The following is a 17,245-nucleotide window of genomic DNA, read 5'->3' as shown; positions in this document are numbered from 1 at the left end:
CTCAGGTCATGATCTCAGGGTCATGAGTAGGGGAGTCTGCTTGAGATTCTCTCCCTCATACCCCCTGCCCTTCCGCACCCCTGTGCGCACCCGTGTGCACACATGTGCACACACTCTCAAAGTAAGTAAATAAATAAAATCTTTTTTAAAAGGCCTTCCCCTTAGGTTGCTGGCTTTTCTTGAAAAATTCAAAGATCAGGCAACCTTGAGGCTGCATTCCTCTATGGCAATAACTGGCTGGAGTTGTATAGCGGCTTGTTCTTTAAAAGGGTTATATATTCTCCAGTCCGCCCCTTACTCTGACAGGTGTCACTCATTTGTTTTGAGGCTAAATCATGGTAAGGAGCACAGTCTCTGGAGCCAGATTACCTGGCTGGGATTCAGATCCCAACTCCACTCTTGATTGCTGTGTACCTTCAGGTTATTTAGCTTTTCTGTAGTTTTATCTGGATAATAAGGATAACAACAATATCTACTTCGTAGGATTGTTAAAAGCATTAGAAGAGCCACTAAATGTAAAACCCTTAGGATAGCCTCTAGCCCAGAGCAGATTTAGCTAAGCTAGCTATTGTTCGAGTTCAAACAGCACATGATTGGCTAACATTTCTGTAGCTCATACTATGTATCAGGCAGTGGTCCAAGCCCTTCACACAAGTCTATCTCATTAATCCTAACGTAACACTATAAAACAGGTAGAGTTATTTTCTCAATTTTGCAGATGAGAGGATACAATTGAGAGAGGTTAAGGAACCTGCCTGAAGGCACTCAGCTAGTAAGTGGTAGCAACATTGAGAGTTGAACCTATGCACTTATATTCTAAGCCTGTGGTTTTGAATGCTGTGCTGCCTCATGCTACATCTGCATCTAAAATAGGTCTAATTACAGAAGTGGCAGGCTTGGGTAACTGGAGAGTAGTGCTCTTAATGTTTTTGTAAGTGATTTGAGGAGAATATGCATATAAATATCTCAAATTTATATATGACATCATTTCCTTCCGGTAGTGAAACACCAAACCAATAAGGATAAACTGCAGGCAACTCTTTTTGTCTGGGTGAAGTGAGTGAGCAGAAGAGTGAGTGATTTTCTTTCTTTCTGTCTTCCTTCCTTTCTCTCTTTCTTCCTTTCTTCTTTGAGAGTGAGAGCATGGGAGGGGAGGGGCAAAGGGAGAGGGAGAGAGAGAATCTCAAGCAGGCTCCACACCCAGCAGAGCCAAACCAGGGCTCAGTTTCATGACCCCTGAGATCATGACCTAAGCCGAAACCAAGAGTGGGATGCGTAATGGACTGAGCCACCCAGGTGACCCTGATTACTGACTTTCACAGTAGGTAAGTGTAAAATTAAATAATGAAAAATAACAGACTGCATGATGTGCTTCAAGATATTCAGTAAGGACTTGAGAGTCATTTTGGTCTATTATTGGAAGGTCAGAAAGGCCAGCAAATATTTCAAACCCGTTAGGATAGCTATTACTTAAAAACGAAATGAGACAAAACAAAGCAGAAAATAACAGGTGTTGGTGAGGATGTGGAGAAATTGGAAGTCTTGTGCAGTGTTGGTAGGAATGTAAGACGGCACAGCCATTGTGGGAAACAATATGGCAGTTCCTCAGAAAAGTAAACAGAATTACATATGATCCAGGAATTTCATTTCTGGGTATAAACCCCAAAGAATTGAAAACAGGGAATTGAGCAGATAATTTGTACATTGTACACTCATGTTCATAATAGCATTACTCACTGTAGCCAAAGGGTGGGAGCATGAATGGACAAACAAAATGTGGTATATACATAAAATAGAATATTATTCAGCCTTTAAAAGGAAACTCTGACACATGGCACAATATGGATGAACCTTGAAGACTTTATGATGAAATAAGCGACTTATAAAAGGACAAATTTTTATGAGTCCATTTATGAGGTACTTAGAGTAGTTGGACTGATAGAGACAGAAAGAGGGTCTCTTTCTGTTAGAATCGTGGTTGCCAAGGGCAGGGGGAAGGCAGGAATGGAGATTTATTATTTAGTGGATACAGAATTTCAGTTTGGGAAGATGAAAAAGTTTTGGAGATGGGTCGTGGTGATAGTTGCATAACAATGTGAAAATGTGAATGTATTTAATGCCACAAAACTCTACACTTGAAAATGACTTAAGAAAAAAACCCAGCAAAATTCTAGGCATCTCTAGGAAAAAGAAATTGGGGACAAAATGGAAAATGCTTTTCTTTCCTGTGTAATGCAGTAGGGCAGACTCACTTAAAATTCTAAGTAGTGTTTTGGCCTCTCCACTTTGGTAAGACGGATACAACTTGGTTTTAGGCTCCCGCATAGCTCCTTGGATTATTACCAAGTCAATATCTCTCTCTGATGCCCCTCTGGAAAACGGGTTTATATAATTCTTACCTCACAAGCAAAGATGTATGTGAATGAATTTCTGTACTAATAATCTGATTATTTTCATCTTTGGGAAAATAGCAAAATAGACTTTATTTTCCATTCACTGAAGTGGCTGGCTGTGTGGCCCACAGGCTCTGCCTCTGTATCTTCATGCTGCGTCTTAGAATTCAGGAGACGTATGGGCCACACAAAAAGTTTGGCTTCACAGAGTGGCGATTATATACACAGCAAAGAAGGAGTAAATAGGCTAAAAAGATTTAAGTCAGGCTGAATAATCTGCCAAAGGCAGATGCTTAGCTGACTGACCCACCCAGGTGCCCCTACAATGTAAAAGGGTATTAACTAAAATTGCTATTCCCAACAGGTAACCTCTGTTAGACATTTTGATTCTGCCCTTCCATGTATGAATTTATGTATATTTTTTTATTAAAATGTATCAGGGTGTTGACTGACTCAGTAGAGCATGTGACTCTTGATCTCGGGTTGTGAATTCAAGCCTCACATTGGGTGTAGAGATTACTTAAAAATAAAATCTTAAAAAAATGTATCATGCTATTCATACTCTTATGCCACCTAAAACAAGAGTTGGAAACATTCGGACAAATTCATGAATGACACGTATAAGAAACTAGAACATTTCGAGGGGTCTGTATATCTAATATATGACACACTGGGTAAGTGTTTTTGCATTATCTCAATACACACAACAACCCTGCGAGATAGTTGGTATTTTATTCATTTTAGAATCATAAACTGAGGTTAGAGAAGTAGAATACCTCGCCCAGGGACACATGGGTAGTGCATCTATGCACTTTTCTTCTAGAGCTTGTACTTACTTCATGTGCCCTTCCATAGTACCACCTTTGCTAGGACCCCAAATCCTGGCTCTAATCCCATTTTAAAAAAGAAAATAGTGTTTTGAATTGTTAATACAGTCGCTAACACTTTTTTATCTTAGTGATTATTCCGTGTCAGTACAGACAGAAGTGCCTCATGCTTTTTTTTCCCCTAGGTGTCCCAATACATGGTACATAATGAACAATCAGCTTTTTTGCATTTTTATTGTGGTAAAATACACATAACACAAAAGTTACCATTTTTACTATTTTTAACTGTATAGTTCATTGCATAAAGTGCATTCACATTGTTATGGAACCATCATCACCGTTCATTTTCAGGACTTTTTCATCTTGCAAAACTGAAACTGTGTTCCCATTAAACAACCACTTCCCGTTGTCCCCCTCCCCCCAAACCCCTGGCAGCCACCATCTACATTATGTCACTATGAATTTGACTAGATGCCTTAGTTGGTCCGAGGGTTGTGGGTTATTGTTAATCTGTTTGACTAGATGCCTCATATAAGTGAAATTGTACAGTATTTGTCCTTTTGTGTTTGGTTTGTTTCATTGAACAGTAATTTTAACCCAACTTCTACTGATGGCCTTTTAAATGGTTTAGTCTCTTGCTCTTCAGATAATGTGCTGCAGACATATTTGATCCTGAGTTTCAGAATGCTCTCTCAGTCCCGTCCTCTGCTTGGCTGAATTTCTGAGGAGGCCCAAAACAAATTCTTTTCCTTTGGGCCTCAGCTTTTCTGGACCATAAAAAAAGAATAATTTTAAATAATAACTTCTGTTACAGTATGCTATGAGGTCTTGTATAGTTTTTGCTTATATTATAGCTCAGGACCCTTTGAAAAGAGTATTCTTTTTTATTTATTTATTTTACAATGCAGGGCTCGAACTCATCACCCTGAGATCAAGACCTGAGCTGAGATAGAGTCGGATGCTTAAACTGACTGAGCCACGCAGGCACCCTGAAAGAGTACTCTTTTAAATATAAAAGTTTTTTTGTGGGGTGTCTGGGTGGCTCAGTCAGTTAAGCATCTGTCTTTGGCTCAGGTCTGATCCCAGGGTCCTGGGATGGAGCCCTGCATCGGGCTCCCTGCTCGGCGGGGAGCCTGCTTCTACCTCTCTCTCTCTCTGCTGTTCCCCCTGCTTGTGCTTCCTCTCTCTCTCTCTCTCTCTCTCTCTCTCTGTCAAATAAAACCTTAAAAGGTTTTTTTTTTTTAATATTTTATTTATTAATTTGACAGAGATAGAGACAGCCAGCGAGAGAGGGAACACAAGCAGGGGGAGTGGGAGAGGAAGAAGCAGGCTCATAGCAGAGGAGCCTGATGTGGGGCTCGATCCCATAACGCCGGGATCACGCCCTGAGCCAAAGGCAGACGCTTAACCGCTGTGCCACCCAGGCGCCCCTTAAAAGGTTTTTTTTAACTACGAAACTGCTGCCACAGTGTGATTATAGTACATTTTGGGATGAGTTGGTGAGTTTAGTGCAGAATTAAATCAATCCAAAATGACCAGTGTCAGAATAGCTATGTTCCTTTGGCGTTCTCAGATGAATTAAAGCTAAGCATTTGTTCATGAGGAAATCAGGCTTAGAAGCCCTGTCCTCTGCTTGTCCCTTGCCTGGTCCTGGTGCCAAGCAGAAAGGCCTTTCCTTCCTACGAGGTCCCTGTGCTCCCCCAGAGAAGCCCTAGAGAGACTGGGGTCAACCCCATGGAAGCACCCCAGCCATCAGGCTCGCAGAGCTGGCTTAAAGGATCAAACTCTTCACCTGGATTATTTGCAGGTCCGACAGTCTCTCTGCATGGAAGCATCCAATACACCTCTACTCTTTTGAATTTGACAAGATGATTCACAGAGAGAGGAGAACTATCGAGTTTTTTTCAGGTTCTGAACTGATTTATCCTTATTTCACCAGCCCTCCTTTGCTTTGTGGGGTCAGAGATTTGGCCACAGCTGTCATGCTCCCTCTACTGGCTTAAAAGTAGCTCAACAATTTCAGGTGATGACCTAGTTTGCGCCCACTGTGGTTTTTGACAATACATGGTTGAAAAGTGTTGTCTTTGCACAGAACTCTTAATACCTTGCCTAAGGAAATTAATGTGTGCGTGGGCGGGGGGTGCACCTTACTTCTTCTGACACTAACCTTGAGGGCAAAGTAGAAGAAGCAGGCCCTGCCACAGCCATAATTTCTGCCTCAGTGATTCCAATCTCCTGTGGACTTGGGCTGTCATCATCATGTTAGATACTAAGGACACATCATTTTAAATGATCCCAAGGCATTCTACAAATAACCATGTGTTTTAAATTACTAAACATTGTTTGGCAAAATTAAATCATCCTATCAATGTCTAGAATGAACACTAAAGATAATGCTGTCTGGATGATGCAGGAAGACCCTTAGCTGAGAATGGTTATGTCTCTAAAGTGCATAGGTGTAGATATTATTTTCTTTTTTATTAAACTGTTTTTTTTAAGCTGCTCCAGTTCAGGAGAGGTTGTGCTGCCTGGCATTGGTCTGAGTGAATAAATAGAAGTGCCATCAGTTCTGTATTTCTTTGCCATGAGTATCCCAGCCCATCCTGGGGAGTCTTGTTTTAATTTTTCTTTTTCTGTCATGAACATTTTTTAAAAAGTTTTTATTTAAGTAATCTCTACATCCAGTGTGGGCTCAAACTCACAACCCTGAGATTAAGAGTCACATTCTCTTCTGACTGAGCCTACCAGGCGCCCCTCTATCATGAACATTTTATTTTTTATTTTTATTTTTTTAAAGATTTTATTTATTTATTTGACAGAGAGAGAGACAGCCAGCGAGAGAGGGAACACAAGCAGGGGGAGTGGGAGAGGAAGAAGCAGGCTCCCAGCAGAGGAGCCCGATATGGGGCTTGATCCCAGGACTCCGGGATCATGCCCTGAGCCGAAGGCAGACGCTTAACGACTGAGCCACCCAGGCGCCCCTATCATGAACATTTTAAAAATCCAAAATGTTTTGTTTTATGGAAATGTTCAAACATTCATGGAAGTATAGTATTCCCAGCTGTAGTAATTACCAACATTTTATTGATCACCTATTCCCCCTACCTTTTTTTTTTTCTGGAATATTTTAAAGGAAATTCCAGAGATACTATTTCGCCTATTTCAGTATGCATCCCTAATTGATAAGCACTTTTTCTTTTTTAACAGCACCACAGTGCCATTATTCTACTTAAGATACATAACAATACTGGGGCACCTGGCTGGCATAGGCAATAGAGCATGTGACTCTTGATCTTAGAGTTGTGAATTCAAGCCCCAAGTTGCGTGTGGAGCCTACTTAAAATAAGAGACATAACAATACTTCCTTAATATCATAAAACATAAAAGTAGAGAGATGAGCACTGAGTAATGCATAGAATTGTTGAATCACTATATTGTACACCTGAAACTAATAAAATTATGTTAAATACATGAAATTTAAAAAATCAATTAAAGCAAAAAAAGTAATTGGATTTGACAAAATGTTGACAGTTTGTTAAATTTGCTTGTAATCTTTTTTTAAAGAAACAAAACTTTACGGATACAGTCGAAGTCCATTTTTACCAGATGTGTTTACGAACAATATATGGTATAACTTTGTATATTTAAAAATATATACTTAATGTTATCTTTTACATATCCTTCTGAAACTTTATTACTTACCATTAGGTTTTCAAGATTTATTCATGTTGTTACACATATTTCTAGTTCATTTTAACTGCTCTATGGTGTTCTGTTTGGTTTAGATTTAATTTGTATTTGTATTCCAATAGAACTTATTAATTTATATATTTGTGAATATGTTGTTTGCTTTATGCTATTATAAACAGTGATGCAGTGAACATTCTTGTACATTTCCTTGTGGCACTTTGTAGGAATGTATTTAAATTGTAATATGCATTCCCCTGATTACTTTAGAGGTTGAGATCCTCTGTAATATTTTTTGGCTATTTGGATTTCCTCTTCTGTGAATTGTCACATTTGCCTCTTTTCCTAATAGTTTTAAAAATTGATTTGCAGGAATTCTTTGTATATTTTGGATACTAAGCCATTGTCAGTTTTGTGTATTGCTAGAATCCTTAAATTCAGGCAGTCTTTTCCTGGTCCCTCCCTGTTCCTGGTCTCTCAGTTTACTCCAGTTCAGCCAGCATCTATTTTTATTCCTATGCTCCCTTGTTTTATTCTAACCTATACATTTGTGAGTCATGTTACCAAGGTGGGGAATCCCTTCAGTTGTCCATTAGATGAATTTCTTTGTCATTTATGGTTTATTTTTGGTTCTGTAAGGCAGGCAACGTAGAATAGTGGTTAAGAATGAAGGCTATAGGGGCGCCTGGGTAGCGCAGTCGTTAAGCATCTGCCTTCGGCTCAGGGTGTGATCCCGGCTTTCCGGGATCGAGTCCCACATCGGGCTCCTCTGCTGGGAGCCTGCTTCTTCCTCTCCCACTCCCCTGCTGTGTTCCCTCTCTCGCTGGCTGTCTCTCTGTCACATAAATAAATAAAATCTAAAAAAAAAAAAAAAGAATGGAGGCTATAGAGTCTTAACTGCTTGCTTTTGCATCTTAACTCAACCACATTACTTACTGTGTGTGACCATGGTAAGTTACTTCACCCTCTTGTACTTGGCTTTATAATCTATAAAGTCCATGCGGGTAGAGCTGTTGTGATCCCCATTTTATATTTGATGAAACTCAGGCTCAGAGAGATTAGATTAGAAACATGAGTAAGTAGAAAAAACATGTGGGCCTTTTTATCTTTTAATTTTACACTTTAGATAGAGAAATGGGTACAGAGAAACACTTCTGTAATATAGGATACGCAGTAGCAAAAGCCATGATAGGTCCCTGACCTGTGGCCTCAGTGTTGGGGAAAAACAGTAAGAGTAGAACTATGGGGAACTAAAGTGCCCACTGCCTGTATAAGTCTATTAATAGGGTGAAAAACTCCTCTGTGTCATTATTCATTAAAAGAAAACAACAAAAACCCCAGCCTTTATATTTATGACTTTAACTTAAAATAGATATAGAATTTTTCTTAAGATTTTATTTTTAAGTAATCTCTACACCCAACATGGAGCTTGAACTCACAATCCTGAAATCAAGAGTTGCATGCTCCACTGACTAAACCAGCCAGGCGCCCCAAGATACAGAATTTAGATAACCATCCCAGGCCAGAGAACTCATAGTTGAAATAGGCAAATCATAAACACAGAACACTGGGCCACACTTAAGGGTTCAGTTTGGTAGACAATGAAGGGGGAGGAGGAATAGAACTTAATTTTGACCAACAGTGAAAGAAAGAAGGAACTGAAGGAGCAAAGGCAACTTCTTTCTAGGGGAGAGAGAATAAGTTTGACTTGGCCACTGTCTCTTCTTTGATTTTTTTTTTTTATTATAAAAGGAAATATGTTTATGGAAAAAAGTCAAGTACTACAGGAAGGTATAAAGTAAGTAAAAATTAAAATATGAAAGTTTCCCAGTGGTATAAACCCAAAAGAATTAAAAGCAGGGACTTGAACACCCATGTTGTTAACAACATTATTCACAATAGCCAAAAGGTGGAAACAGCCCAGATGTCCATCAGTGGATGAATGGGTAAAGAAATTATGGTGTGTGTGTATAAGAGTATTATTTACCTCAAAAAAGAATGGAATTCTGATACATGCTACAATATGGATGATCTTTGAAGATACTATGCAAAGTGAATAAAAATGACAACTATTGTATGGTTCCACTTACATGAGTTACCTAGAACAATTAAATTCATAGAGGCAAAAAGTAGAGTGGTGGTTACTGGGGATGGGAGAAGTTATTGTTTACTGGGGGCAGAATTTCAGTTTGGGATGATAGAAAGATTCGGGGGATGAATAGTGGTGATGGTTGCACAACAGTGCAAATATAGTGAATGCCACTGAACTGTATACTTAAAAATGGGTAGGATGGTAAATTCCATGTTATATGTATTTTACCACAGTAAAAAAGTTTTCCAACTCTAGCCTGGAGGTGGTGTCCACTATAAACAATTTCTTTTATAGCTATATAGATAGGCAAATATAAGCATAGATATGCAAATATGAGCATTTTAGTTCAAAGTCTACTCTTTGGGGGCACTCATTCAGGTGCTGGGGACTCCACAGTATATAAAATTGACAAGATTCCTTTGGTCATGGAGCTTTTTAAAATGTTGTTTTACACAAAATGGATTTTGGTACACATATTGTTTTACACCTTACATTTCCCCTTAATGAAGACCTTTGGACATCTTTCCAAGTTAGTTCTTACAGATTTACTGATTTCATAGCTGCATGGTATGCCCTTATATGGATGTGCTGTAATTTGTAGCTGTTATATGGAATGGAGGAGGGGAAGAAGAGGTACAGAGATTGCTGTGGTTTGCTGCTTGTGTTTCCCTTTTGTAACTTAAATTTTTATTAGGAGAATAACATAGGCTTGTTATAAAAAGTCAGTGCCAAATATATCAAATAAAAGTAAAAGCCCTCCAATCTGTTCCCCTCTTTTAATCCTATTCCCTGGAAATGGTAACCACTGTTAATTATTGTTAACACTTGAAAGTATTCATCCTTCCAGACATTCTTAATGCATCTGGAAATATAAAAAATACATAGAATATACATATTCTCATTCTTTAGGAGCTGGCTCACGCAGTATAATACTGCTCATTTAAATTCAGACTTGCAAGTTATGCAGAGGAAAGAGCTAGACTGGGCTTCATGCGAGCTAGGCTCTGTCTGGATCGTGCTGTGGCAGGCAGTTCCTTAGTTGTCATTTGCATGCTGTCCCATAGTCAGTGCGATCACATCAAGGAGAGAAAACTAGTATGCTTAGAAATATTACTGTAGAGGGGCGCCTGGGTGGCACAGCGGTTGGGCGTCTGCCTTCGGCTCAGGGCGTGATCCTGGCGTTGTGGGATCGAGCCCCACATCAGGCTCCTCTGCTATGAGCCTGCTTCTTCCTCTCCCACTCCCCCTGCTTGTGTTCCCTCTTTCGCTGGCTGTCTCTCTCTCTCTGTCAAATAAATAAATAAAATCTTTAAAAAAAAAATATTGCTGTAGAGTTCTTTGGTTGCAAGCGTTAGAAGCCAACTCAGTGTCTGTTAGACAAAAATGATGGGGGGGCATTATAGAAGGATTTTAGGTAGCAAGCAAAGAAATATTTATTTCTTTATTTAAAAAAGTTTTTTTTAAAGATTTTATTTATTTATTTGACAGAGAAGGAGCACAAGCAGGGGGAGCAGCAGAGGGAGAGGGAAGAGCAGGCTCTCCGCTGAGCAGGGAGCCTGATGCGGGGCTCGATCCTAGGACCCTGGGATCATGACCTGAGCTGAAGGGAGATGCTTAACTGACTGAGCCACCCAGGCACCCCAAGCGAAGAAATATTTAAACAACTGAGTCTCTGGAAAGTCAGGAATAGGGTGGCTTTGAGGGTTTCAATATCATTGTTTATCCCTTTCCATTTCTATAGGTCTGTTCAAGTTTTCCTGGGGAAAAGTGAGTGGCTTAGAGACGATGTGTCTACTGATGGTTAAGGGGGTAGAGCCTGGGTTTATGTGCACCATCAGAATCTTAACAGAGTTGGGGAGTTGCAGTTTTGGAAAGGTTGGGATTCAAGGCTGGCAAAACTGAGTGTCAGCCATTTTAACCTTCGATTCTTACTCCCCTCTCAAGGAGGAGATGACCGCCGGGTTCTGCTATGGCACATGGAACAAGCTATCCATTCCAGAGTCAAGCCCATACAGCTGAAAGGAGAGCACCATTCCAACATTTTTTGCCTGGCTTTCAACAGTGGGAACACCAAAGTATTCTCTGGAGGTGAGAAGAAGGGAGATTTCTACCTTGGGCAATTCACTGCGGCTGAGATTTTAGATAAAGGAGTGCTAAAATAACTCCTTGTTTTTCTTCCTTTATTTCACTAAGCTGTAGAATTACTGGTTTCCCATAGCTTATCTTTTCTTCATTGTAGCAGTTTAGACAGGTATATGAGAGCAATTCCTCCCTCCCCCCTTCCTTTCCTTTCCTTTCCTTTCCTTTCCTTTCCTTTCCTTTCCTTTCCTTTCCTTTCCTTTCTTTCTCCCCTCCTTCCTTCTATTCTTTTGATCCTTCACTCTCATTCTTTCTTTTTTGGTAGAAAACTTTTTACGTTGCAATCTGGCATGCAGAAACACACACACACATGTATTTAAAATAGTACTTAACCTTACTATGTGTGGTACATTCTGATTTTTAAAAAATTCTATTTTATTTTTAAAGATCTTAAAGGTTGTTACTCAAATTGATGTCCTGATCCATAGATGGCTCCTGTTTGAAAAACGTTGTGTTAGGGTACAATTGGAATGGCTTGTGCTCAGGCCAGCCTCTTGGTGATGTCTTCTATCAACCAGACTCCTTTTTGACCACCACATTTCTAGCCCTGACTTCTCTTTTGCACTGCAGATTTTCCCATGGAATATCTACCTATGTGTTCTAAAAGCAATTTAAGCTCAGCAGTTCTAAAACCAAAATTACCAGTCCTCCTCTCCTGCACAAATATTTTCTCTTGTTCCCTGAATTCCTTTTCTCAGTTATTGTCAGCATTCACCTAATGATTTAAGCTATTAGGTTTAACTTTAAGAAACTGCTGGTATTGAAGCACCTTTAACTATAAAAATGACAGTTCCACATGGTTTAGCCTAATAGAAATCTTGAAGTCATCCTCAGACTTTCCTTTCTTTCATTTACATATCTTGTTACTCAGCAACTAGACTTGAAAGCCTCTCCTATTCATCTCTTAGTTTCTGCGCTCTTTCTATACCCACTGCCCTGGTTTAGGTCCTTATCTTTGATCTGGACTGTTGCAGTGGCCTTTGTGATTTCTGCAACTAGTCTCTAACCCTCCATCTTATTTATCACAAGTTTTCGTTTAAAAATAAAGTTTAACCATGTGAACCTCTGACCCTACAGTGTCCACAGGATTAAGTGTAAACTTCTATCTACTTCTCCAGCCTCATCTCCCTCCCCAGCAACTTGGACTCTAGCCACTAAACCACTTGCCATCTTAGGTGTCCTTGTATCATTTGCTCTTGCTGTGCTTTCATGGGTCATGATTAATTGTCCAGTCCCCACCAATTCCCCTAAGTCTTCCATTGGTAAGAGTGTTGAGTTATTGAAGTTTCTGTTCAAATGTCTTCTTCCCCATAAAAACATTCTCCTTTTCTGCCATGTACTTTCAATCTGCTCCTGAAGGAAACAGTTGCTCCTTTGTCTGTGTCCCCATTATGAGCATATCACCACAACAAGATAACCCATTTTGTCATTATTAGTTGTTTGTGTAGATGGACTGGGAGTTCCTCAAGGGCTGGGCACAATCTTCCTCTTGTACCCTAGCACCTTAGCTGTGCCTGTTACCTAGAAGGCATTAGTATGAGTTTGATTTACTTGGTATGCACCCACAATAGAATTTATAGCCAGGAATTTAAGATGTCCCAGGCCACATCTCTACTGCTACTATTACTTTCTATTTAAGTGACTGTTGGTTGTGCTTTCAGTGTAGAGTGGGAATTTTTTTTTCTTTTGTCTTTTCATATTCAGGTTTTTATGTTTGGTTATATAAACCCTTTGAAGGCAGGACTACACATATTGTGAATGTAGTATTTTTAGATTCCTTGATGGAATAAAGAAAAATGCAAGAGAAAAAAGTTGTGAATAAAAACTTTCCTATCACTTATAATCACACTATCATCAGATTTTAATGCTATGAGATGATAAGGATATGAATAGTAGCAAACATTTATTGGGGGCTTACTAAGTGCTCAGCCCTATTCTGAGTGGTTTTACAAATGTACTCTTTGCAGTGACCCTATGAAGCAGGTACAATTATTATCCCTATTTTATAGATAAAAAAACTGAGGCATAGGTTATCTGTATTCTAAGTCTCACAGTTGAGTGTTTTGCTTTAAAAAAAAAAAGCTAGCTTCGAGGAATTAATTAATTTTTCCATGATCATTTACTCTTTTTATTCTTTTTCTTAATGGCCACAGTTCTTTGTTGTTTCTATATTATATATATATATATGTATATACATGTATACATATATATGTATATATAATCCATCGAATAATTCATTTTGGAAACTTATATCTAGTTGCTACTAGGCTTTCAAAAATTCTTTATATCCTTCTAAATTATTTTTACAAAACTTTTTTTCTAATCAATACTCCTAATTTATATTAACATTGACTTTGTTCATATGCTTTCTGAAAACTTTAAAATTTCATACTATGATATGGACAGGTAGCACTTTGCAGGAATTATCAAATGTCTGCTTTTCTCCCTTACAGGAAATGATGAGCAAGTTATCCTCCATGATGTCGAAAGGTAAATAGATTGTTGGTATGTGAAGGTGACTGACTCTGGTTTTCATATGAAGAGAGGCAGATACCTCTTTAGACCAAAGTAGTTGTTGGTTTTTTGAAGGAAATAACATGACGCCAGCTGTCCTTTTCTGAAACAGATTTCTGTAATAATTTTGAAATAAAATTTTGATTAAAAGAAGAAGAAAAGGATTTGTAAAGTTGGAGTGAACTTACACTTTTTAGTGAAAATTTAAAGGGAGAGGTTGGAAGAGAAGGAAACAACAACATAATAATAACTAATCTTTATGTGCCAGATACTATTCTGAGTGCTTTGCGTGCGTTCTTCAGTTTCACCCTCACAATGATTTTATGAAGCAGTACTATTCTGGTCTCATTGTGGACGAGGAAGCGGAGGTGTAGGGATGTTAGGTAACTGAAGGGCAAGTGGCGCTAGGATCTGAACTTAGGCCGCCTGGTCCCAGAGCCGTGCTCTTGCTCACGTACCAGATAGCCACATCCACCCTCTTCTTCCCCTGCTGATATCAGATCTGGCTGCTTTCAAGTGCTCCCTTGTTTTTGGAAATCAAGCACCACCCCCAAATGTACAGAAGCAGATACATTCTGCAGGAGGTGAAAACACTACACTCATCTATTGAGTCACTTTCAACTATGCTCATTTAGTGTAAAAAAACAAACTCACCATGAAATCTATAAAAAGTTTTTCTAATGGAATTTTTATTTTTTACCTGAAAGTTGAGTACCTACTTTTTAAGGAAATACAACATCCTTTGGGTTTCGCTTGATTGACTTTGCACTGGAAACGAGGGAGAGTCCTATGTGAGGGACTCCGGGGCTGGGACTCTGCACTCTTGGTGTGCATGTGTGTGCCTGTGTGCCTCTCTCTGCTCTCTGTCTCTCAGCAGTGAGACCTTGGATGTGTTTGCTCACGAAGATGCGGTATATGGCTTGTCGGTGAGCCCAGTGAATGACAACATTTTTGCCAGCTCCTCAGATGATGGCCGAGTTCTCATCTGGGACATCCGGGAGTCTCCCCATGGAGGTAGGGTCAAAGGGCTGGTGGACAGTGTTGAAGAAGAGTTTGCTGTCAGGTTCATTGCAGAGGCAGTTTATGACCTGAGTAACCTGAGTGGGAGAGATGTAAAGGGCATGGTGGGGCATAAATGCGTGTCTCTAGAAGTCCCATCCTACGTCTGAGCCAGAAGTGAGGCACCTTTCTCAGGCCTTCTCTAACCGTTTGTGAGCCTCCACAGACCCGTAGACCTATCGGAAACACCACAGTACCTTGGTGTTCAGTGGCGCCAAGGAGTGGAAGATGCGGGACTTCACTGTAGAGGGCAGCCATTAGGGGCCAGCTGTGTGTGGGGCTGACACGCATGGCTCTTGGTTATTTACAGAGGACGGGGGTGTTCTGTGCTCGCGTCCGAATTTCAGCTATGTGTGTAGAAACTGAAAATGATGGCAGATGCACTCCGTTTAAGGGGGTTTGTCCATGTGAGTGCCTCCTCCAGATGTGCTCTTTGCACTTCTGAAGTGTAAAATGAAGGTTGTTTTGTTGAATTTCTCTGAAGGTTTTCAGGAAATGCATCTTTTCAGCTCGTTTCCTGCATAGAGCGTTCACTCTGTAACTCTGCCTGTGTTCAAAGACTCTTTCCTGCAGCGTTACCCTCAGTGCCTCCCCGGCCCCACCTTTAGCGCAGCTCTGTCGTGATCATACCTGTGTACACAGAATTACTTTCCTGCCTGTCTTGTCTGACAGGGTCTGGATCTTTTTATTATTCTGTGTTCAGAGCATTTAACGTGCGGGGCTGTGCCCATCATAGAGACTCAGGCTGTAAGAAAAGCTTGTTGTTGGGGTCAGGCAGATAAGGTAGCTGCAAGGAGCAGCTGTAGTTGAATCCCCATGTACTGGGGAGGTGAGAGCCTCCTCTGTCTGGATGTCCAGAGGCCTGTGCGGTGTCCCATGTGGAAATCCTGGACTGGGGAGTGTGCCGTCTATTGCTTCTAAACACTGTCCACAAGAGTATGTCCTTGGGTAGCAGTGATTCCTTCCTGGCCCGGAGCACGCTAATACAGGCAGAGGGCTACAGGGTTTCTAAGTGAAGTTGATGAGGAGCTGGCTGGATGTAAGAGTTCAAGTGTTAGGTGCCTTTTTTTTTCCTTTTCCTTTTTTTTTTTTTTTTTTTTGTAATATTCCAATACCGGGAATGAAATCATAAAATTCTAGACTGAGGCTATTTTCTCTTCAGTTTAGGGAGCAATTTAGAGAGAAGGGAAGACCATGCTATTGTTTTTCTCGCCTTCAGTTTTCTCATTGTTCTGCTTTGTCTTCATTAAATCTTTGTGTAGTTTTAAAACTTTTAATTTCTAAAACTAGTAAATTTGGATTAAGGTACAATAATCCTACCAGTAATTGGTTGTGAATTTTTTCAACGCACGTGGAAGTCAATCTTTCTTGCTGTAAAATAGCTTACCTTCCCAGTTCCTGTGACCATCCGTTTTGTCACAGGATCTGAAGAGGTAGACTACTCAGTGTTTCTGAGTATTATAGCTTCAGGTTTGTTCATATGTGTTAGAGTTGCTGTTTTCAGACTTTGTGTGTGCAAAGTGTGTGTGCTAGTCCTTGTGAGCAGGGGTGACTGCTGGGACGACATACTGCTTTGGGGCTCCAGTTACTAGGGCCGTTTCTACAGGGTCACATTCCTGCTTTGCCTGCCTCTGGCCCAGAGGTTCTGAATGACCTATGGGGCTGATTGTCATTTCTCTATTCACAGAGCCCTTCTGCCTGGCAAACTATCCATCAGCTTTTCACAGTGTCATGTTTAACCCTGTGGAGCCCAGGTTATTGGCCACAGCCAATTCAAAGGAAGGAGTGGGACTCTGGGATATTCGAAAACCTCAGAGGTGAGCCCCCTTTATTCATATGGTGTTAAAACTTGCCCCTGCCGCAACTCTCAGGTAATGTGATCAGCCAGCAAGGGTTGTGAGAACCTGTTTGGCCGTTGATCTCAATTGGCCATCTCCTAACATATACTGGTGACTTTGAACCCAGGGGAGCCCTGTCCCCAAGGGACAGGCAATGTGAGAAATCCGTACTCTTTTCCGAGAGAGTCATAAATTGTAATCTGACTCTAGACAGGTCAATTCTAGGCAAATAGATGAGAGCTTCCCTTCAGTACTGCCTTCTATTTTTAGGTCCAGGATTCCCCAGATGCCTGGGAGCTCTTGCGGGGGGCGGGGGGCATGGAGGGGATGGAGGGGGATAATTTGTCAAACTCGTGACCACTGAACCAGAGTTTGTTACCCCCAGGCAGGAGGGGTTTTCTGCGTGGCTTCAGGAGAACTGTGAATCCCCCAAATTGTGTGGAAATTATATTATGTACCCATCTAAGGGCATCTTTCTCTGAAGGGAGTTTATTTGCTTTTTTCAGTTTCTCAAAGAGACCAGTGGCTAAGACAATAAAGGTTAAGAGCCACTGCACTATAGTGTTAGGGACCTAATGTGTTTTCCCTTCTGTTTGCATTATTAAAAGAGAACACTCAGGACAATCTTCAGCCAATGGTACAAGTCACTAATCGGAGAATTTCAGGCATCATTAAGGGAAATGTGTGGATGGGGGC

General features: G+C 40.4%; 1 protein-coding gene across 3 annotated transcripts in view; it reads left to right on the top strand.

Moving 5' to 3' along the window:
- The window catches only part of DCAF5 (DDB1 and CUL4 associated factor 5), a 91,694-nt gene that overhangs the window by 13,492 nt on the left and 60,957 nt on the right, over positions 1-17,245 (top strand). For 2 of the 3 annotated variants that reach the window (XM_045807959.2, XM_045807961.2), the window contains exons 2-5: positions 10,944-11,087; positions 13,592-13,628; positions 14,527-14,666; positions 16,399-16,528. In XM_045807959.2, coding sequence (XP_045663915.1) covers positions 10,944-11,087; positions 13,592-13,628; positions 14,527-14,666; positions 16,399-16,528 — 451 coding nt within the window. The remainder of the gene's footprint in view (positions 1-10,943; positions 11,088-13,591; positions 13,629-14,526; positions 14,667-16,398; positions 16,529-17,245) is intronic. The other variant, XM_045807960.2, reaches the window with a different exon arrangement.

This window comes from Ursus americanus, chromosome 26 (assembly GCF_024610735.1).
Source record: "Ursus americanus isolate L20-20 chromosome 26, mUrsAme1.1.p, whole genome shotgun sequence".
Taxonomy (NCBI): domain Eukaryota; kingdom Metazoa; phylum Chordata; class Mammalia; order Carnivora; family Ursidae; genus Ursus; species Ursus americanus.
Note: the sequence above shows the minus strand (reverse complement) of the source record. Positions and strands in the feature narration are given on the sequence as shown.